At 40.4% G+C, this 23,856-nt stretch overlaps 1 protein-coding gene across 1 annotated transcript; it reads left to right on the top strand.

Moving 5' to 3' along the window:
- The first annotated feature begins 373 nt into the window (after nucleotides 1-373).
- LOC139458646 (beta-1,3-glucan-binding protein-like) lies at nucleotides 374-22,838 on the top strand. Its single transcript, XM_071240064.1, has 10 exons — nucleotides 374-456; nucleotides 2,620-2,779; nucleotides 4,779-4,853; nucleotides 5,014-5,074; nucleotides 5,914-6,096; nucleotides 9,691-9,768; nucleotides 10,452-10,569; nucleotides 20,110-20,181; nucleotides 21,163-21,298; nucleotides 22,486-22,838. The coding sequence occupies exons 1-10, from the start codon at nucleotides 374-376 to the stop codon at nucleotides 22,696-22,698; spliced, it is 1,179 nt and encodes a 392-aa protein (XP_071096165.1). The 3' UTR covers nucleotides 22,699-22,838.
- The last annotated feature ends 1,018 nt before the right edge of the window (nucleotides 22,839-23,856 follow it).

Here is a 23,856-nt window from a genome sequence, read left to right as displayed (position 1 = left end):
CGTGCTCGTGTGCCCCTAGTCTGTCAGAACCATACCGTGCTCGTGTGCACTTGGCGCCAGAACAATATCCGTGTGTCCTTGGTCCGTCAGAACCATACCGTGCTTGTTTGTGTCACCAAAGGGATAATAAAATAGATCCGCCTCCCTTTGCAGTTTTCGATAACCCCACTCACATTTTCACTCAAACACAAACCGGATGCTGAGGGTGAATAAATATTATCCCCCACCCAGTAGACACGCCCCCCTACCCTGTGACTACCCTGCACCCAACGCCACGCTCTGGTTCACGCCCCTGACGTTATGCAAGTTCTCTCTACAAGTCCCTGGATCATCTTGCGCGGGCACGGCAGTCTCAGCGAGCAGGCCAACAGACATGGTGGGATTTGTCAGGACAGCTATCGTCTTCATCTGCATGGCGTCATCTGTCTTGGCACAGTCTGACGACACGAACCCAAAGTAAGTTATAATGATAATCTACAGTGAAACCTCGTTATTGCAGTCTTCGTTAATCCGGAAATCCTCTTCCTGGACAGTCTTGTTGGAGACCGGCCATTTGATCTTCGGTATCGAAAAATATATTGTCCCAGAAGGAATTTGTTTGAAACATAACTATGTTTCAGACTGTTAAAAAGAAAATATTGTTGCAAGATGATATTTTAACAAATATTTTGGCTCATAGCGTTTCTTAAAATCGTACAATCGACTCTGCCTTCAGCAGATACTTCTGCCAGTCCAGATTTCTGATGCTTATGGGAAGTGTTTCGTTGTTTTTATTGCAGCCCCTTGAGTAGCCCTGATACAATGCTTGTCAATGTCCATATATCAATACATTTTTATACACTTATTTTATGTACTTGTGATCCCATGTCGATTCCCCATTGTGAAGCCCACTTCTGGCGTTCCCCATGTGGCAGACACTGTATGACATTTACATAGCCTGTAGCATATATAGTATGACATTTACATAGCCTGTGGCAGACACTGAATGACATTTTCATACCCTGTAGCAGACACTGTTTGACATTTACCTACCCTGTAACAGACACTGAATAACGTTTACATAGCCTGTAGCAGACACTGAATGGCATTTACATTACCTGTAGCAGATACTGTATGACAGATACAGTAACATCCATGTAACCGATAATGAGTTACTTACCTTGTAGGTATTGCATGACATGTACACACTATGGATTATATGCACAACTACCAATCGCTACGCAGTATTGCTCGATGTGACGTATACCCTTAGTCCCCCAACTGTCTCGCAACATGCATCACACGTGACTGTGGGTGGTACTACTTCCAGGATGAAGACGTCTATCTGCTACAAGCCGTGCGCCACAGCAGCAACACCATCAGCAGATATTGTGTAACATTTACACGCCCTATAGCAGATATTGTATGACATTTACATACCCTATAGCAGATATTGTATGACATTTACATAGCCTGTAGCAGACATTGTATGACATTACATAGCCTGTAGCAGACATTGTATGACATTTACATACCCTGTAGCAGACACTGAATGATATTTACATTACCTGTTGCAGACACTTTATGGCATTTACACAGCAAGAAGAAGATATAGTGTAATATTTGCATACCCTGTATAAGATATCGTATGACATGTACATGGCCTGTAGCAGATATTGTATGATATTACACAATAAAGCAGATATTGTATAACATTTAATAACCCGGAAGCAGACATTGTATGACATTTACATACCCTGTAGCAGACACTGAATGATATTTACATTACCTGTGGCAGATATTGTATGACATTTACATAGCCTGTAGCAGATATTGTATGACATTTACATAGCCTGTAGCAGATATTGTATGACATTTACATAGCCTGTAGCAGACATTGTATGATATTTACATACCCTGTAGCAGACATTGTATGTCATTTACATTACTTGTAGCAGACACTGTATAGCATTTACATACCCTGTGACAGACACTGTATGACATTTACAAAGCCTGTAGCAGATGTTGTGTAATATTTACATACCTTGTAGCAGACACTGTATGACATTTACATACCCTGTAGCAGACACAGTATGACATAACATACCCTGTATAAGATATCGTATGCTATTTACATGGCCTGTAGCATATATTGTATGATATTAAGATATCCTGAAGCAGAAATTGTTTGACATTTACAAACCCTGTAACAGACACTGTATGACATTTACATACCCTGTGGCAGACACTGTATGACATTTACATAGCCTGTAGCATATATAGTATGACATTTACATAGCCTGTGGCAGACACTGAATGACATTTTCATACCCTGTAGCAGACACTGTTTGACATTTACCTACCCTGTAACAGACACTGAATAACGTTTACATAGCCTGTAGCAGACACTGAATGGCATTTACATTACCTGTAGCAGATACTGTATGACAGATACAGTAACATCCATGTAACCGATAATGAGTTACTTACCTTGTAGGTATTGCATGACATGTACACACTATGGATTATATGCACAACTACCAATCGCTACGCAGTATTGCTCGATGTGACGTATACCCTTAGTCCCCCAACTGTCTCGCAACATGCATCACACGTGACTGTGGGTGGTACTACTTCCAGGATGAAGACGTCTATCTGCTACAAGCCGTGCGCCACAGCAGCAACACCATCAACAACGACATCAGAGTGCACTGAGTACCCCTGCCTCATGTTCCACGACAACTTCGACACACTGGACTTCAAAGTGTGGGAACACGAGCTGACGGCTGGTGGGGGAGGCGTAAGTCGAACACTGATGTGTTGAATATCCTAACCTACCTCTATGTTACTCGGACGACCCATGCTGTAGTCTTAGGCCTTGCGTTATGTTTCCTAGCCACCATGCCAGGATCCACTGAAAGACAATTACATTCTGCTCCGTAGTTTGACAGCACTGTACACATACTCGTTGATTTCAAATATGGCTCCGATTCGGAAAATGTCCGATTTTCTTTATGGCAAAATTGACAAAACTTGTTTGTCTTAATAACTTAATTTTATATTTTTTTGTCATTAATACACAACCTTTTTCCTTCCTGTTACCGTACAGGCAAAACTATTTTTTGAGAAAAGTAGACGTCACAAAATAAGTTTCTAAAATGGAAAGGATTATCTGTACTATTATTCATAACAATGGTATTGTGACAAGTCTACTGCAGTAGTTCTCGCGAGATACGTATATAATTATCGTAACATGAGCTAAGTGGTACATCTTTCCACGTTTCTGATCATGCTTCTGTCTATAGCATCTCGGCTTCTCAGCAGCTGAGACAACCAAGACAATCTGGAAACAAGAACCTTATTTCCCCAAGAGTCCATGCAATGTGTACCAATCCAGACATCACAGTTTAAATAACTGTTCAAATTGTGCCTGGTGTTATTTTAGTGAAGTAAAATATGCTCATGTGACATGAACAGATATTTGAAATGTTTGACTTAAACCTACACACACATCACGAAAAACTTAATTTGTATTAATTAAACTGTATGTGAAACTTTAACATTTAGCAAGGAATTCCTTTCTAAATTACACAATGTCCCTCCAGTTACAGTAAACTACGGTTATAACGAACACGCTTAAAACGAACTGACCGATATAACGAACTTATTTTTAGTCCCGGCATTTGTTGTACATATGCTGTATATATGCTTATAACGAACTAAAATTAGTGGTACCTTTGAGTTCGTTATAACCGTAGTTTACTGTACTTAACTTGTCCCTGATGTTACTATGGAGCAGTAACAAGAGGGAAGTATCTTATGTCATTTTACATCTTAGCCAAGATACTCTCTCTGTGGAATGGAAGAGCCTGGCATTTTCACAGTTAACTATGACTTATCTTAACAAGTAACCAAGCATGCCAACAAGTTGGTAAATATGTCAAAATGGTTGGAAACATAAAGGACAAAGGGTACTCATGATATGTGAACTTGAAATGAACACTTAACTTCCGATCATCATTGGTACGGCAGGAAGTACAAATGGGAATTCCCGTTGAAAACAAATGTTTATAATTACCTAAACTTTTGTCGTATCAATTAATATTATTTATTACCCGCTGGTTGAAGAAAAACTGGAATTCAGACATTTTCTGGGAATTTCCGATTAGCGTCATAAACGTATAACGTCTGCGCTGCTTTGGGTTTTTACACCATGACCTCGACCTTACACGACGTAATATAACTGAGATACTGTTCAAAGTGGCGTCAATCCAGGCTCACTTGCTACTTAACAAAACAGTTACTGTTCATATTTCTTAACACGCTCATTGGTACGGCAGGAAGCAGAAATTCCTGTTCAAAGATGGAATTATGGGATGCAATGGGAGTGGTCATTGCCTTAATTTTGATCTGGTAACAGGAGGGACGAGTTCCCAATATCAGCAAAAGACTTATGTTCCTGCTCCAAATGGGGAACACGGTCTTATTCTCATTTTTTAAATATGTTGTTTTATAAATCATCAAATGCAAAATCACATTTTTAAAGTTTTATTATTACAAACTGTTTTATCAAATGATTTTATTTATTACCCGCTGGTTGCAGAAGAACTGGAATTCAGATTTTTTCTGAGAATTTCCCATAGGCGTCATAAACGTATAATGTTTTTAAGATTTTTCCACCATGACCTTGACCTTACACGACGTAATGTAACTGAAATACTGTTCAAAGTGACGTCAATCCAAGCTCACTTGCTTCATAAGAAAACTGTTGATATATTTTTAACACGTTCGTGTTTCAGAACTGGGAGTTCCAGTTCTACACCAACAACCGCACCAACAGCTACGTCCGCGATGGCGTCCTCTACATCAAACCCGTGAGTCAACGTACACCTAGATTGACTTCTCTACTGTTGTTATATTCAATACTTGTGGTTCTCACATGCAACGCACACATATATGCCATTCCGTCTGCTTAAGCAGGGCGAAACGAGATCAACGTGAGTTGCAACAGTTACTGTGTTCTGTCTGTTGTAGACGTTGACGGCGGACCAGTTTGGCGAGGCCTTCCTCACTTCCGGAAAACTTGAACTGTGGGGTAATGGCAGCGATATTTTTTGTTCGTTTCTTGTTGAAATTCGCACTCATGATCAGCAACAATCCAGCTACGAAGGCAATTAAATAATCGAGTCTGGACCAGACAAACCATGATTGGATACAATGGATACATCCGATCCACGTAGTCGCCTCTTACGTCCAGAATAGATTACCAGAGAACAACTCGGATATGTTCAGGGGGCATATTGGTGAGAGGGATCATTCGGAACAACACACTTGACTTGTTGCAGAGACGATTAAAATGATGACCCAATTGTTTGTTTGTTTGTTGTTTAACGCCGCAATCAGCAATATTCCAGCTATATGACGGCGGTCTGTAAATAATCGAGTCTGGACCAGGCCTTCCAGTGATTGACATCATGAGCATCGATCTACGCAATTGGGATGCGATGACATGCATCAACCAAGTCAGCGAGTCTGACCACCTGATCCCGTTAGTCGCCTCTTACGACAAGCATTGTCTTACGAAGTTACTGAAGACCTATTCTACCCCGAATCGTTGCGGGTCTGACCCGGTGGTCGTAATGTATGGCTCGGTTCATGTATGTCAATGTACCTCCGCAGACACCAGAAATGTAGCTGCACCCATTCTATCCATATAGGGAATCGAACCCGGGATTTCAGCGTGATTAGCGAACGCTTTAACAACTAGGCCATCCCACAGGCCTATGTGATGGTGGCAAAGGGACGTGATTAATGGCAATACAACGGTGACGATGTTTATGTCAATGAACGATAACTTATTTTCTATATAAGCCGGTATGTGGTTTGAATCATGCACAAATCGGCGCATAACCTCACTCACTCTGTATATTCCAGGTGGCGGTCCTCACGACACCTGTACCGGCAACGCCTTCTACGGCTGTGAGCGCACCGGCAGCAACGCCAACATCATCAACCCTATTCAGTCCGCCCGACTCCGGAGCTCCAGGGGTCTGAACTTTAAATACGGCAAGGTGGAAATATCGGCTCAACTCCCCAAGGGAGATTGGCTGTGGCCCGGTACGTAACTCCCACATCATATATCACTCCTAAATGTTGTTCGAATAAAACGTTCCCTAGATCGCAACCGGACGCGAAAAATTTGCGTGTCACACATATCATTCATGTGTTCACTATTGCTCAAAACATCATACACACGAGGCAATTCGCGCTCTGGCCACTTTCGGGGGATCTAGTTTTGATGAGTATTCTGATTTCCAAACTGAAACGCCAATATTAACCCAAAAATCAGTTGGTGCAGAACTATATTGTGAAATCATTACTGACCACACAAGATCAATGTGAAATCATTAATGACCACACAAGATCAATGTGAAATAATTAATGACCACACATTACATGTATATTGAAATACCCTGTTTCGTGTATCACAAAAGGCAATACATAATTAATAGATGCCAGTGCACTAACGAATGTACAGCAGTGTCACTGTCAAACGTTTTGAAAGAGACCTGTCTCCGCTCTTGTATCCGGAATAGTGTTGAAAGTTGGCAGGATGTCGGTGCTTTCAAAAAGGTATCCAATCGGCACCTAGCAATTATGGAAGACGCACAACAGGCAGGTCGTAAAAGGCATCGAATCGTCCTCGTGTCGCTCTTTTATAGGACAGTATTCTGGTACAGCCAGCCTTCTAGACCCGTCTCATTCTGAAACTTCTCGGACGATCAAGTCTGTCATGTGGCTGCTGATTTCAGTAGGAAACTCTGGCCAGGGCAACACTTGACGTTTCAGCAAGGCTTCAATCAGTTATTTCCAATGAAATTTACTACAAATAAAGTCACAACAATCTCTACTTCCATATTAGTACAGGACTATATTGACACATTGATTAGTGTTTATCTTGTTTCATTATCATTGAAACATTCTGAACAAACGTAGTCACCTGTAACAATTCATGGGGGGCACGGGTGGCTCAGTCGTCTAAGGCGCCGCGATTCGCTGTGCAGAGTTGCGTCCCTTGGGCACGCCAGAAACATATGAATGTGTGTTCGAATCCCGGTTCGCCCCGATTATGATTCTAGGTTTGTCAGCACCATACCCGTGCTCGTGGGTTTCACCGAAGTGGTAAACGTCTGAGACCTGCATTACTTCGGGCTTTCCTCCCACATTAAGCTGACACGCCGCGATATAACTGGAATACTGTCAAAAAGCGGCGTTAAACCCAACTCACTCACTCACTCTAACAATTCATGTCACGTGATGTGACAATAATAGTAGTCTCTGGTGTACTTCACCCACTCTCGTTACATATAGCAAATATTCTACCCTGAATTTGGAATTCACTCGATTCTGATTGGTCAATCAGAGGTTGTTAAATCACAATAAACTTTCTCTGATTGAAACAGCCCATTTGACGGGTGCATCACCACGAAGCTAATATTCATAGAAAGGTACTTTTTCCAGTCATTGTCGGTAGGCATAAAGAAATATATCTACAATTATAAGTTACAAAATGCAAAGTTACTGTTACTATAATATTCAAAGGATGTGTGGTAATACATCTTAAAAGAGATTGTATTTTAAGTTCAGAGGACAACAGAGAACTTGGAATTTGGCGCTTTTCTATATACAACTGTGACGTCATATCTTGTGCGTCACAATTAGGAGATAAACATACTGTGTTTTCAATGTAGAGCAAGGTTACCTGTAGATTTAACCGCGCTAAATTGAGTTTGGAACCGAACGCGCAGCCAGTTTTGGGAGCCAGTTGTGGATGATAAATTAGTTTCCGCGGTGATGCGGCCGTCAAATCAGCTGTTTCAATCAGAGGGGGTTTATTGTGATATGATAGCCTCTGATTAACCAATCAGAATCGAGTAAATTCCAAATTCATGGTTGAATGAGCGATATGGCATCATAATGGTGACGAGCGATGTAGAACTTGCTTAGTTGTCTTTAAGGGTGACCACCTCATGTTAGCTTACGAACTTGCCGTGCTACATGCTTTTTAGTGCCTCGCATAAGTTCGTGAGAAGTATCACGTGTAAACAAACTGCTTGAGCATACAGAGCGCCATATTTTGTTTAAAGGCTATTGTCGGTGATTCCGTAAGTTCTGATCAACAAAACACTGGACTCAACCCATGCCGCTTTACTTAATATATTTTGTAACACCAAAGAGGTCGCGTTTTATTAAGTCATGGTAGAATAAATCTTCAGGTAAGCTAGCTCTACATTGAAAACTCAGTATGTTTATCTTCTAAACCAACCCCCTAAAAGTGAGCAATAATACGCATGTAGGTATGCTGATATTAAGATGTTGACACAGAACGTGTCAAACAAGGTCCGTTTCAAGCAAATATATTAACTGCTCACAAAGTATGTTTGTACACCCAAAACCATTGTCCTCACCAAGACCACCAGCCCGGCGTAAAAGTAATATGTGTACATTTATGATCAAATTTCACATCGCCTTTTGGGGAGGCACGCGTCGATGACATACACACTTATCGCTGACATTCCCTGCAGAAAACTATGTTTAGGGTGCGACCCTGTTTTGGTGGTTGCTGATGGCCGGGACATTAAAACAATTCGTTATATCCCTCAGTTCGTTATAAGCGTGTTCGTTATAAACGAATGTTACTGTATGTGTATTGCACATTACCATTATGTTGTTAGTTGTTCAGTTTTATTTTTAACGAAACCCCTAAATTAATAGAATGTGTTGGAAATATGTCACAATAATGAAAGAGAGACCCTCAATGGTCTACCGGTCTTTTTCCATATGGTTCCAACGGTGTAAATGTTGATGCATCGTATCAAATCTTTTCTTGTTACTTACTGATAAAAACTTTTTTTTAAATCATGAACACTCATTGCCTTTTAGAAAGTGGTCAAATGTAACAAATGTTCTATTTGCGATCACACTTTCTTTGTGAAGGACACATTCTAGTACTTTTTAGGGTTGAGTTTAATTACGGGAATTGAACACACACTCTCGGAGTGAATCACCAGCACACAAAGTCAGCGATTTGATCCAGTCAGCGATCTAACCCACAGAGCCACCAAGGCTTCAAATAAAATGAAAGTCCCATAACTGGTAGTGTAGATCAGGTACGTTGTGTACCCCTCTGAAATGTGTAACATGGCCCAGTTCCCATTGTCGAAAGCTATGGATACACAAGGCCTTTTAGAAATTTGTCAGATGTGACAAATGTTATATTTGGGATTACACTTTTTAGTGAAGTTTAAATTCTAGTACTTTTAATTATTTGTAAAACAAGTTTAAGAGTGTTAAAACGACTTGCGGTTAGCAAATATGCCTGTACACTCTAAGAGGTCGACACACATGAGTAAAGTTTTGATAACCTGTTGGTAACATGTTGGTAACGCTTTTATAATTCGTAGCTTATGCTTTACCTACGTGTGGGTAACGCGCATTAATCGCGTCTTGATAACGCCACTATCCACATGGATAACGTACAAGTAGCGCGTTGATAACGAATAGGTTTGGCTTCGATACCGCCTTGATAACGCGTTCATAACGTCCTCGAAACGATGACGATAACGTGGTTCTAGCTTGTTCATCACGCCCCAATCAGCAGACCCGTCACATTGGTCTAACATAAGTGTATAAAATGGTCATCTGTTTCAGCCATATGGATGCTGCCGACGTACACGGAGTATGGCCGTTGGCCGGCGTCCGGCGAGATTGACATCATGGAGAGCAGAGGTAAATATGACCATACTGAATGAAAACCTTTCTTCCAAATCCCAAACATAAACAAGTAAATGTATTGGATTAAGTCTTGGACATAAACTGGTCAATGAAATTAAAACATCAGCTTCGAATTCATAACACAGATGTATTGGTATATCTATAAACGCTGAATATCTCTGTATCTAGTGTTTTAATTCAGTTAAAAACGGGGAGGTAGTTAAGGTTGTAGGTTCCTATGTTCTGTCACATATGTTCTGTGCGTGGTCTAGTGGAAGAGTGTCCTCCCGGAGAGCGGAAGGTCCGGGGTTTGATCCCCGGCCGCGTCATATCAAAAGACGTTTAAAGATGGTACTTGATGTTACCCTGTCTGGCACTCGGCAGTAAGGGGCTAAAACAAGGAGAGGAGTCAGTATACTGTGTTTGAGTGGGGTATTCATGTTAAACTGTGGCCTGGTATCGCAGTGTGCTAGCACTATAAATCGGCATCAGTCCGGACTACAAGCAGCCACACACACACGTGCATGCACGTCGCTATTAAGTGCAATAATCTTGAACGCGACGTGAACCCAATTTACCTAGGCCAGGGGACAGCATAGCATATTATATTTTCAAACAAATATTGACAGATTAGATTATGACTGGGAATCTTCGCCCCTCAAATGACAAGGCGGTTTAATTTGTGTTCATCCACACAGGTAACCGACACTACTACGACGCGAATGGCCGCTCTGTCGGGGTGGACGCTTACGGCAGCACTCTTCACTTCGGCCCCGACTACTTCAACAACGGCTGGTCACGTGCCCACCAGTCCTGGTAGGTCCGACTTGTTCGCAATCTGTCAATCAAAATAGGTAATTTATAACCAGGAGGTTAAGAAGGACAATAATATATACAACAGGTGTATTGGTGGTGATAGCATGTGTGAGCCTATTCCTATAGTGCCGCCTATCGTCATCTTCCCGAGGCAAGAGGATTAACTGACTATAATTATTTAATTTGACGTTTACACGATATGCGACTTTTCCATTGGACGAGAGGTCGGTCACATGACCGCGAAATTGACGTTCATAAGTGTATGAACGACACAATTTGACGTTCATACGTTTTTCACGAGACCGTGTTCTTGAAATGACGTAAACACTAACGGACTACTTCCACATTCCTAGGGAAACCACTGGGAATTCCCTAGCACGAAAACATACATAAACATTATTTCTGATCATTTAGAACCTTTAATCTTGGTCTCAGCATTTCAGTATACATTGAGAAACGTAAGAGAGCTTGACTGCATGATTGTTCACAAATTTTTCCTCGCTACGGCCCATCCTAATGAACAAACGAAAAAATGCACATCCAAACTATCGTCAGTATCGACTCGATCTGTGTCTAGACTGACAGTGATTGTCTCCAGCAATCTACAAATTTACATTGGTGTCTGTTTGACGCACCTTTAATCACCTTTCAATATTTGTTTAGTTGATCAATGATGACTAACACATGTAACCGCCACAGGTTCATTAACAACTTCGGAAATCCTCCCATCACGTTTATCGTGTCGGCCATTTTGACGTCTTGTACTTAATTTAAATATATTACGACGCCCTGTGATTGTGACTGACTTACTGAGGTAGTTCATAACAGACCTTTCTCATCTAATGAGGATATTATATGAACACATGTGTTGCGTAAGATGTTTCTGAAGAGCAAGCTCTGCATCCATACGCTCATGTCACCTCTCTTTTTGGGGAACTATTTTATTCCGCGATATAGCTGGTTGTTGTTTGGCTGTCAGTGTAAACATGAAGTCACACGTACTAAATAATAAAACTCTGTTTAGATCTTGGCCTACATCCTTTGAGGTAAGAAATTGTGATAAAAAATTATAAGAATTGACTTTCACTTTGTGTGAGTTCATTGGAGTATGAACCTTCATAGAGTGAGGGCCAAACATTGTATGAACGCCGTCGCAAGATCCGACGTTCATACAGTTTGGCCCTCACTCTATGAAGGTTCATACTCCAATGAACTCACACAAAGTGAGGTCAATTCTTAAATAAAAGTCAAGTTTACACCCTTGCCGAACTAGGCTGGAATTCCTGGGCTCGATCGTAGCGCCACCAGTGGCTATAAAGAGAATACTACACTCATTCTCGTTATAGATACCATTTTTACGGAACGAGTGGACTTACTGTGGTATCTGACCGAAAGTTCACGAGTTTCGTAAAAATGGCATCTAACGAGAATGAGTTGTGCATTTTATTAATTACCCACATTAAATATGTATTTAAGTGTAAATACATAACAACTTTCTTTCGTTGACAGACCAAACTGCAACCGGTTGTAAACTCTGGTTGCGCATGAATATTGATTTATACCCAAATATGGGCAATGTTGAGATTTCTATGCCTACGCATTAACAACATGCGCCTGCAGTTGTGTTTGCAAACATAACAGCACCGACGCTCAAGATCCTTTTGGAAGAATTTCTTCAACTTATGGTAATTCAAGCGCCATTTTGTTGGTACACAGGAAACCTATAAGAAAATTTGAGGAGTCACATTAGCGTCGCGTTTTGAATATCGGACCAACAGTCGGTCACTCGCACGGCCGGTGTCCCGGCTGTGCAATCAAACTGGTTCGGTTTCCTTGATCTACCAGCTGAATTTATATCATGTCCGTACCATTTTGGAAGAGGGAAATCAGAGTGTTCGCCAAAGACATTCACGTTAACTGTACCACCCTATACCTAAGACGTGAAAATCAACAAACTCTAGTCAACAAAATCAGCCTGACCACCCGATCCCGTTAGTCGCCTCTTACTGAAGTTAGTTGGAACACAGGACAACATTTTAGCAAGAATTAATACGCAAATTCCCACCACTGGAGGACATAGCTGTAACTCAAAGCACCATGCGTATATCTGATCTGTTATTATGAGTGTTTAACAAATGCGGTTTTGGGCGTTAACTGGATAATTGAATATGCTTTCTTGTACACATTGTATAACATCACTACGCATAATTTTGACAGTTGCAGTAACGCACACTCCCGCGAAAGAGTTAAACACAACTTTGAACAGTATTTCAGTTACATCACGTCGTATCAGATTGATGGATAAAAACCCGATTTGGATCAGGCCTTAATAACGGGTGTTCGCGAAAAGGTGAGCGTATCCTCCCACATCGCTGGCATCCGTCACAAACACCTGCAAGGACAAGTCAACTGTTCACCTGAACAAAACACGGAAACAAAGATTCCAGTCCTCGCTATTACCGAGCATGTAAAGCACTTTGTCCGTCAAAAACATGGACGTGTATCAATAATATGTTCTTACAGGTAATACTTGCCATTCGTTTGGCAAAATGTATTGACTCAGAACATTATTTTTAATCAGAACGTTTAGGCTCTGGCATCGGCATGCAGTTGAACTCACCACCCATCTCATTATTGATAATGCTTCTTGAAGAGTTATGAAAACAGTAGCTGCCAAAGCACATTTTTACACTTTATCTTTTAAGAGGCATGTGAGGCTTCTTTCATGACTCAGGGGGCGGTCGGGTAGCCTAGTGGTTAAGGCGTTCGCTCGTCACGCCGAAGACCCGGGTGCGATTCCCGACATGGGTACAATGTGACAAGCCCATTTCTAGTGTCCCCCGCCGTGATATTGCTGGAATATTGCTAAAAACGGCGTAAAACCATATACTCACACACTCATAACTCAGTTTTAGTTGCACGGATTACTGTGGAATCCTAGATGGGACATTGTCGCGTTGTCGCACTAGCATTGTCACCCTTCCAAAAACATGATATGTCAAAATTAGCCAAAAGTAACACACTGCGACATTTGGCCATTTGTCGAATTATTGTCGCTCTTTGAATAATCTTTTATTTTTTTTACCAAAGGGCGACAATGCGACAAAGCGACATTTTTCAAGGTCAGAATATGGCTCTTTGTCGCATTGTCGCCCCATAAAAAATGTGACGTGTAGGGAGAATCCCACAGGGGCACCCTGGGTAAGTGTTATCGGATATGGTGTGGAATCTCCGGTTTGGGCTGTTTGTTGAATAGATTTGGTTTGTTTTGGTTAGTTGTTTTACGCCGCAATCAGCAATATTTCAGCTATATGACGACGGTCTGTAAATAATCGAGTCTGGACCAGACAATCCAGTGATTTACATCATGAACATCGATCCACGGAATTGGGATCGATGACATGTATCAACCAAGTCAGCGAGTCTGACCACCCGATCCCGTTAGTCTCCTTTTACGACAAGTATAGTCGCCTTTTACGGAAAGTATGGGTTGCTGAAGACCTATTCTAGCCCGGATCTTCACGGGTCTTGTTGAATAGAACAAGGGCACACGAACAAGGGCACAACTTAGAGACTAAAGCATCACCACCTCAGACAAATCTGTTAAAATCAGATATATGTTATTGGATTTGAAACCTCTATTTGAACAATTGCGATTTATTGTATACTCTGTATTATTTTGTCATGGCAGAATATTTCTTTTTATGTTGCTCGTTGAATTATCCACAAAAAATGGGAGATACAATGTAAACATCTACCTGGAGGTATACACTAATGCTACCGAAGCGCATATCTGATAAATGGGACTAATCGACTAATATTCCCTTCTTAAACAATGCCAGTTACAGGCGTTCTAATCTTTATTCTTTACTATTTATAACATCAGATAGTGATATAAACGGATATAATCCACACTGTGATAAGTGATTTATTACAATCCTTTAACTCCAACATCTGGGTAAGATAAGGATGTATTTTGTCTACCAGATTATTCAATATATTCCTCAATGATCTTCCACTTTATATTACAAAATAGCACTTATTGGTTTAAACATTTGTCATTTGTTGTTTCCCGATGACTCAAAACAAAATACAAGTGTTACTTGATGGTGTAAGTGTATTTTGAGCAACAAATAACCTAAAGATAAATGGTGGCAAAACAAATGTTGGTGATACAAAAATACTAGTTACGGATATATATAATTACTTAGGAATTACATTTGAAACAAATGGTAAACTTAAAAATATTGCTAAACCTCTCCAGAAAAAGGCCCTAAGGCCTACCACAAGCTTCAGTCTCCATTCTTAACCAAGATATACCCACAGCTCTTACTTGCACATTATTCACACAAAAATCGAGCGTGTAATCCTATATAATAGTGAAATCTGGGGGAAAGAATCAATGCTCCTGCACAACTCTGATTTTTTCATTGATTCTCGAGAAACTGCACCTCAGATATTGTAAAAACAAGACTGACAGATATTTTGCAAATCTTTTCATGTTCTTATTGAAAGTGCTTAAGTCATTTGATGCACTTTGCGAGGTGAGGCCCGCACACCTGGACCCGCACAATGACGGCAGTCGTGGTGAATAGGTAACACTGCACATTAACTGACATGCATGGTTGGCTACCTGTTGCGTCGGTATGTTGCTGACAGTTTCCAAGGTTCCGGTTCAATGTTTCGTTGTGCGTCCCGCTTCTCCAATACAATAAACCTGTCTTGCCTTTAGATTGCCGATTGTATACAAGATAACACCATTGGGGCGTGGGAAGAAATCTCGAATGTGATGCACATGACTTCAGCAAGTTATATAATTATCTAAATTAAAATATAGATATAAGCAGCAATGGCAGGTTCCAGGTGGTGTGCGTAGAAACGTACGCAAAATATTCGGCCATATTCAACTAAATATATAAAAATTAAGAAGTTTAATTTCTCATCGTTGGAATGTGTTCAATAATAGTTTTTGTTTGATTTGTTGTTGTTAAACGCCGCATGCAGCATTATTCCAGCTATATGACGGTGGTTTGTAAATCATGATCATGACAAGACAATCCAGTTATTGACATCAAGGGCATCGACCTACGCAATTGGGATACGATCGCATGCCTCATCCATGTCAGTGAGCCTGACCACCCGTTCCTGTTACTCGCCTCTTACATGGGTTGCTGAAGGCCTATTTTAACCCGGGTCTTCACGGGTACATTTTGAATAATGAACATTGAAATTCTGTATATGTTCAGAATACCTGTGTATAAGTATAGATAATATATCAGTACACGCCAATAAAATGGGTTCGATTGCATATGGTTCAATGATGACCTCTTTTTCAAGTCCATAGTTCAATACATCTACTTAAAAGATAAAACATTTATCTAAATAGTAAATTAGCAGGTTTAAGATACACACTTCCGACATTTTTCGGATAGTTTTGTCGTTGACAGTGATTGAGTGAGTGAGTGAGTTGGGTTTAACGCCGCTTAATGTAGGAGGAAAGCCCGAAGTGATGCAGGTCTCAGACGTTTACCACTTCGGTGAAACCCACAGGTACGGATATGGTGCTGACAAACCTAGAAGCATAATCGGGGCGAACCGGGATTCGAACCCACAATAATAGGTTTCTGGCGTGCCTAAGGGACGCAACTCTGCAAAGCGAATCGCGTCGCCTTAGACAACTGGGCCACCCGTGTCCCCTTGTCGCTGAGAGAGAGAGAGAAGTAGTGACAGTAGTGACTGGTATCTGGTGGGTGCAAACAGGTGTCGCTGTCAGATGGCTTTAATTACATGACTCTAAAGATCACGACGGCGATACAGACTCAGTCCCTGAACCATATATATCAATTTCCCTTCCGCGCAGTCCTTACTGTAATTCTTTAATCTCAAATGAAATAAGATAAGATGTTCAACAGGTTCAGGTTGAAATTTCCACCCCACTGGGGCTCCTTTTAACAAAATAATATATACCCAGAGACTAATCTTTAGTCTCACTGTGAAGTACAACTACCCAAAATATCCCATGCTAGCCTACATTTCTTTAGATTTCTTCAGACAGACTCTTCATGTTTCTATCGATATATATCAAAATACAATTATATTTTTTAGAATAAATTCAGAGTGTCTATGAGTTTATATGTGTTATTTTTTTGCGCAGAACACATATTTACTGATTAATTAACGTTGTAATACAACGTAAATATATGTCTATATGTATACATCAGTTTAATCTTATGATCTTTATTCGTACTTTTGGCTCATTTTCTATAGGAGATTATGGGGTATAGACTAGTGGTTACATAACACCAGAAAGCCGGGTCCAAATTCAAGTCATGATTTCGTGGTACGTCTTGTATGTGGGAAACCAATATCGCAATATGGCTGAATATGGCTAAACGTGGTATTAACCAGATTACTCACGCGTTTATTCAATTTTCTTTATGCAATTTCTACAATCTATGATCATAAGAAGGTATATATATATATATATATACCCATAAGAATCTCTATCCATCCAAATGTCCATACATATATGTCCATATATATATGTATTAAGCAACTCCGGCACTCTTCCTTAAAGATAAATGCTAAGCATTTCCTCTGTTAATATTGATATATGTAAATATCATTTTAATGTGAACGCTGTTGCAGTGAACGTACCACAGACCTGATGCTAGACAAACATCTTATCTCTGAATTGAACATATTTTACAGAAAAAAAACAGTTGTTAAATAATAGTTATAAAATATAATAAAGAGGAGCCAAAAGACTTTCTTTATTTTACCAAATATTGGGCTGTTTTGGATATATTTGTTTCAGGGTCTGTATGACAGGTTTACCTGATTCCTTTAAGTATAATGACTGAGTCAAGCTAGTTGAGGAACAATCTTCTTTATACCGTTTTCTATTGATTGTCAACTTTTACACAATGTTCTGATCCAAATTATGAATCATTGTACATCAAAATGTGCTGATATATCGAGGTTATCACGCGAGTGTGTTTGGGGATGGTAAAAATCCTGCATTAGGAATAAACATGTATTTAGCGAGCCTTGGCGAGCTAAGTACATAGTGTTTATTCCTAATACAGGATATTTACCATCCCCAAACACACAAGCGTGATAACCTCTTTATCATATAATGTCATTCTGTAATTCTGTGCTTCAAAATCGCTTTCCCTCACTCACAAACATTACCGAAACATTGCGAGTTTTCCTGGAATGCGCGCATTAATATTTATTACGTCACAGGGTAAGTGATATGTCAGTCGGACAGTGACAGTAGCCAATATAGTTCCAACTGAAATCTGTTTCTTATACAGTGGCGAAGCAACATATACGCAAAACAACAATTGTTTTTAATTGCCTTTCGCGGCAATCCATCGGTCTGTCCGCTAGAGTAACTGCCCTTTGTCAAAGGGAAGCTACTCTAACACTAGTCTATGAGACGTCACGGCCACGGTCAGACGTTGAAAGTCGGTCTGTCCTGTCATAACGATAAGAAGTGTAGTCAGATGTACACACAGCGACAAAACGAAACAAGGTAACAATTCAAACATATTTCCACCAAATCCAACTATTTTAATTTGTGGAGGAGGTTTCAAGCCGCAGAGGCCTACAAGCACAGATATGGCTACTGATCCCGCTTGGCTAGGCCACGTGCCCTCGCCAAATTGTTTCGAAATTTATATTTCCAAAGTTGCCAAAACTTATAAAATGCCTTAGCTACGTTCACAGTTAGACACAGATTTTCAGTATATTAGACTGTTCTTTTGATAATGATAGCAATTATCCCTGTAGTTTATCCAGATTCCCGATGGTTAATTCTGACTCGATCGCCGAATGACATGTTTGTTTATAAACAGTGAAAGTAGTCCCTACATGACCTTTGATATTTGCATCTCTATCCGCATATGACCCCAACGGATATCGTTTTTATCCGTTGGCTTTATCCTGCCGAGAAACCTACCCATTATATGATAAATATATATATGTCCTTCCATACATGCATATGGGTTGAGTCAGCTCTGTTAATAGTTCTATGAAATTAGCAGGGTCATTTATTAAGAAATGCTTAAATCATCAAATTAAAGATATTAAGTAAGTAAAGCTTTTGTATACATTCAAATGTGTTTGTGATTAACCCAATCTTGTTTAAATGTAGATTGAAAGATGAGTGGTACCAATTTGTTTAATAATTTCAAATTAGAATGACAGCACAGCAGGAAAGCATGGCACTTTAATACACGCATCTTGTAAACCCGATAGTTCTTAAATACGAGCAACATGTACATAAAGAGTATAGGTTTGGTGCGTTTCTTATCACACATTACTTTCAGAATGTGTGCATAATATGTTTAACGGGAATCCTGTAACTGGCAATTAATGTCATTCATGACGATTCATACGGCCAGATACGATTTATCATATAAAACTGGCATTCACAGGAGATATTGCGTGTGTGAGATCAAGCAATATCTACATGCAGACCATTGTGACGTCATTGTTACCATGACGTCACAATCAAATTACATCACTAATGGCTCTACTACTGAAGCTGTAAGCAGTACTCCTTACACTTAAGACACTGCTTATTACTGTCTACAAACTGAAAAAGTTGGAAGAATGATGGTGGATGATAAATAAAATCTCACCCTCGGAGGTTTTCACTTTTATCAATTTATGGTGATTATTTTAAACATTGGCCTTGTTAACATACTTCTTACTCTTACGTATATTATATAGTTTGTTTGTTTGTTGTTTAATGCCACACTCAGCAACCTCAGGGTGTTACAACATACAAAAAAATAATGATATCATAATTATTTTAAACTATGTTACTAATCCTTAACTGAAGTAGTCCTCCAAACTTTACATTCAGTGAAGAAGCCGATGAACATATTAACTATTTAGTCCCTGTGTGACAGAGGTCACGCTTATCCAATCAAAACGAATAATACAAGGTCAACCTTGTACGACACACGTGTGACGTACGGATTTAGTATCTTACCACCTGTATCTTCACCACGTAATAATACGAGTAATGTCCCTTCTAAGCCTCTCCTATTGACTAATCACATTCCACCTCTCGTATCACTTGCATTTGCTTCAAACAAAATGGCGGCGCCCAGTCAAGACGATCTTATCGATAATCAAGATCTATATTGTGATAAATCGGGTCTTACATAGCGAAGTGCATCAAATCACTTGAGCACCTTGATTACAAATATGAAAATATTTGGAAAATATCTGTTGACAACGAGTTGGCGGTGCACATGTTTTGCAAATCCCGCAATCGACCGAAATCAGCATTACAGTTTACGAGTCGGATTTCGATTTCGTTGCGCGATTTCGATTGGACTATGCATAGACTCGCCAGTACAGCCACAATGTTACTCCATAATACCAGCCTTGTTCGGCAAGGGTGGAAACTGGACTTTTATAGTCAGTTAACTCTCTCGCCTCATTAGGATGCCTATCGTGGAATATCATAAGACGAGTTCAGAATCATGTTTTCTGTTAACAATCGGTTTCTGTTGGCAGGGTGAAAGAGAATGGAACGTACGGAGATGAGTTCCATACGTACGGAGTCGAGTGGGACGAAGACGCTATCACGTACGTCACGTTCAGACCGTGCGCCATTTTCACGCATGTAGATTAGGCTTGCCATGAGTGTACAGAAGCGGTCAAGTAGTGCAGTCGATCAACATTGTCTGGAATGTACCGGGTTATGTTGTGTTATATACTGCATTATTTCGGGTTATATAATGATTCATGTTGGGTTATAAACTGCGTCATGTTGGGTTATATACCACATCGTGTTTAGTTATATCCGATATCGTGTTGAGTTATATAGAATACCGTTGAAGAACGTGTTAGACCATTACTGACTTAATCAATATAAAGTATAACCCTGTTGTCTCGAACTCGGATGTGTCGACTCCCCTGTTGTGGAGAACTCACATTCGGGTCGCGGCCGATTATTATTGCTATTACTATTTTTACGCAAATGTCTCCAACTGAATTATCGAACACCTGATTGTCTCGAACTCAATTTATAGCCCAAAGAGTTACAAACAATATAACATTTAACCGGATACGCCGAACTAAAAATCTGAGAAACAACTCAACTTCCCGCACATTTGAATTTGCATCAAGTATAATGACCTGAAGAAGATAAAGCGTGAAACATAAAAGGCAGGACAACGTTGATTGGTCAGACGGAAATAAGATCGAGTCGGTCGGATGTGCAAACCCCGGATACCTCAAACTATTTCTCTGGTTCCCAGGTGTTCGAAACAATGCACCTCGACTGTATATAACACTACATTGTAATTGAACGAGTGAATGTCATTGCCAGTGCAATGCTATTTCAGCTGCATTCATATCCCTCAAAGTACAGTAAACTACGTCTATAACGATCACACTTATAACGAACTGACCGATATATTGAACTTATGTTTTAGTCCCGGCCATTTGGTGTATATATACTGTAAATATACTTATAACGAACTACGGTTATTACGAACCCCTTTGAGTTCGTAATGACCGTAGTTTACTGTACTCTCAAAGTTGATCATGCAAATCATATTTCAGATTCTCGTTTGACGGGAGACAGACTCTGCGTGTGACCCCAGGGGTGACGGGCTTCTGGGGGTTCGGGGAGTTCAACAAGACAGGCTATGAAAACCCATGGAAAGATGCCCCCAAGATTGCTCCTTTCGACAAGGAGGTAATGCACGAATACACACATTCTGTCATTTACCCTCACATGAAATGTTTGTTAACCCTCATCAAATCACATGCATTTAGTTGTAGTCCTGTTCAACCTGTATTTATTTTAGCTTAAAGTGTAAATCAGTTCCGAGTATTTCGACTTAACGCTTATGTCGAATATCTGTATGTCTTCATAAAACCCTTTTATCTCGAAGAGGTAAATATGGATCATTTACCTACATCTCTAACTCCCGATGTGAAGCGTTGCGTCCCATACCTACCATATCAACGTTGTTAATGTCATATACCGGTTATTTGACAACAAAGTCACATCCCCTCTACATATTATATACTAAAACTGGTGTCAAACCAACGTCAATGATATACCTCTACCTCCTGGCAGTGACTACCGTTCATTCTATGAAGAGAAGTCGCCAGTCATCAGAAATCGGACTTCATTATTTTTCTTTCAAATTCCCACGATCAACATTGTGCCTACTGCCCTAACGGCTGCCGTACATTGCCAATATGACCCGTGAAGATCCGGGGTAGAATAGGTCTTCAGCAACCCATGCTTGATACATGTCATCGATACCAATTGCGTGGAGCGATCCTCATGATCTTAATCACTGGATTGTCTGGTCCAGACACGATTATTTACAGACCGCCGACATTTAGCTTGAATATTGTTGAGTGCGGCGGTAAACAACAAACAAACAACATTGTTAATGTTGCTGAAAACATCTGTACTGTCATTATGCCAAGGACAACACCTTATTCATTCGACATTCCGCACAATTCTGAGTAACGCGGTGCCACACATAACACATTCATCTGTTTCAGTTCTACATCATCTGGTTGTGACTTTCGTTCGTTCTAAGAGCTGAATGGTCGGTTGATATATTTCATTTGTATGCCAAACCCCGTGGTGATTTTGGGTAAGAATCAGGTCCGAAACAACCTATGCTGGTCTTAAGAGGCGACTAACGGTAAGGGATCGGGTGGACAGGATCACCGACAGTGTAAATCTTCTGTTCAAGATTCTGATTGTCAGGTCAAGACTTAATTATGTACAGGGATGGAATATTGGAGACACGCACTGTGCAACGTTGTGACTACTGTATTTACATTACTCCAAGGGAGACAACTCATTCGTTATTCCGCATGACAACCCTGTGTATACATTGAACATATTTGTTTCAGTTCTACATCATCTTTAACGTCGCCGTCGGCGGTTTCAACTACTTCGACGACAGCTATAACAACACCGCGTACCCGAAGCCATGGATAGGTGCCACAGCCTCCCAGTTCTGGGCGGCTAAGGACCAGTGGTACCCCACGTGGAACCCAGACGTGCGGGGCGGGGAGGACGCCGCCCTTAAGATAGACTCTGTGAAAGTCTGGAAACTGAAGTGAAATCTCACTGACCCTGCCATTGTTTCGAAACAACAGTTTCTATCGTTTATCCTTGAAGACCACATCGAACACGTAAAACGCCCATGACAAACCCATTATCTTAACATTGCAAACATGTCACCATCTCAAATAAACATTCATTGCAAGCAATTGGTCTTGGGGTTGGTTTTGTATTGTTTTGTAAGTTGAGGTAACATTTATGAGTGTGCAGCCCCGAGATCTCACCACCAAACATTTGTTTTGTTTGTTATGCCATTGAGAAAGTGGTCAAATGTGACAAATTTTATATTTGGGTTAACACTTCTCGTACTTCTTTTGGTTGAATACCGCCCGGGATTCGAACCCACACTGCCAGAGTGAGGCACCTAATCGTCAGCACACAAAGTCAGCTATCTGACCCACACAGCTTCGAGAGTATAATATATGATTGTTTGTTATTTAACGCCGTACTCAGAAATATGCCAACCATATGACGGTGGTCTGTAAATAATCGAGTTTGGACCAGACAATCCAGTGATTGACATCATGAGCATCGATCCACGCGATTGTATCAACCAAGTCAGCGAGCCTGACCACCCGATTCGAGTGAGTCGCCTCCTCCGACTATCATAGCCGCCTTTTACAAGAATGGGTTCCTGAAGACCAATTGCAACCCGGATCTTCACGTGTCACTATCAAATGTACAACAAGAGGAGGTATCTGTTAAAAAGTAGCAGCATATATATCATTGGTGTATTCGCAGTAATAAGTCCAGAGGCCCAAGTACATATAAAAGGTAGATTTATTTCTCTACGCCTAAACGCAGTGATATAATATTCAGTACCGAAAAGTAGTTTTAAACTTGGAATAATATCGAAATTTCCCAGAATCAAACATAGAAGCCAGAAGAGTCTACCAGTTACAATCTACTAATCGTTGCTTAAATACTGAAACAAAATGTTTTACATCCGACACCCGCAGTTCATTTCCTACATCAAATCCATACATATAAAAAAGATGTTTTACATGAGTAGCCCACGTTATGTTACCACGTTCATCCAGTCTTTTCATTAATTGGTAACATTGATAAGGGAATCTTTGGCTATCCGGTATCTTTGGTTATCCGGTATCTTTGGTATCTTTGGTTATCCGGTATCTTTGGTTATCCGGTATCTTTGG

This window comes from Haliotis cracherodii, unplaced genomic scaffold, assembly GCF_022045235.1.
Source record: "Haliotis cracherodii isolate W230 unplaced genomic scaffold, xgHalCrac1.p SCAF_13, whole genome shotgun sequence".
NCBI lineage: Eukaryota > Metazoa > Mollusca > Gastropoda > Lepetellida > Haliotidae > Haliotis > Haliotis cracherodii.
Note: the sequence above shows the minus strand (reverse complement) of the source record. Positions and strands in the feature narration are given on the sequence as shown.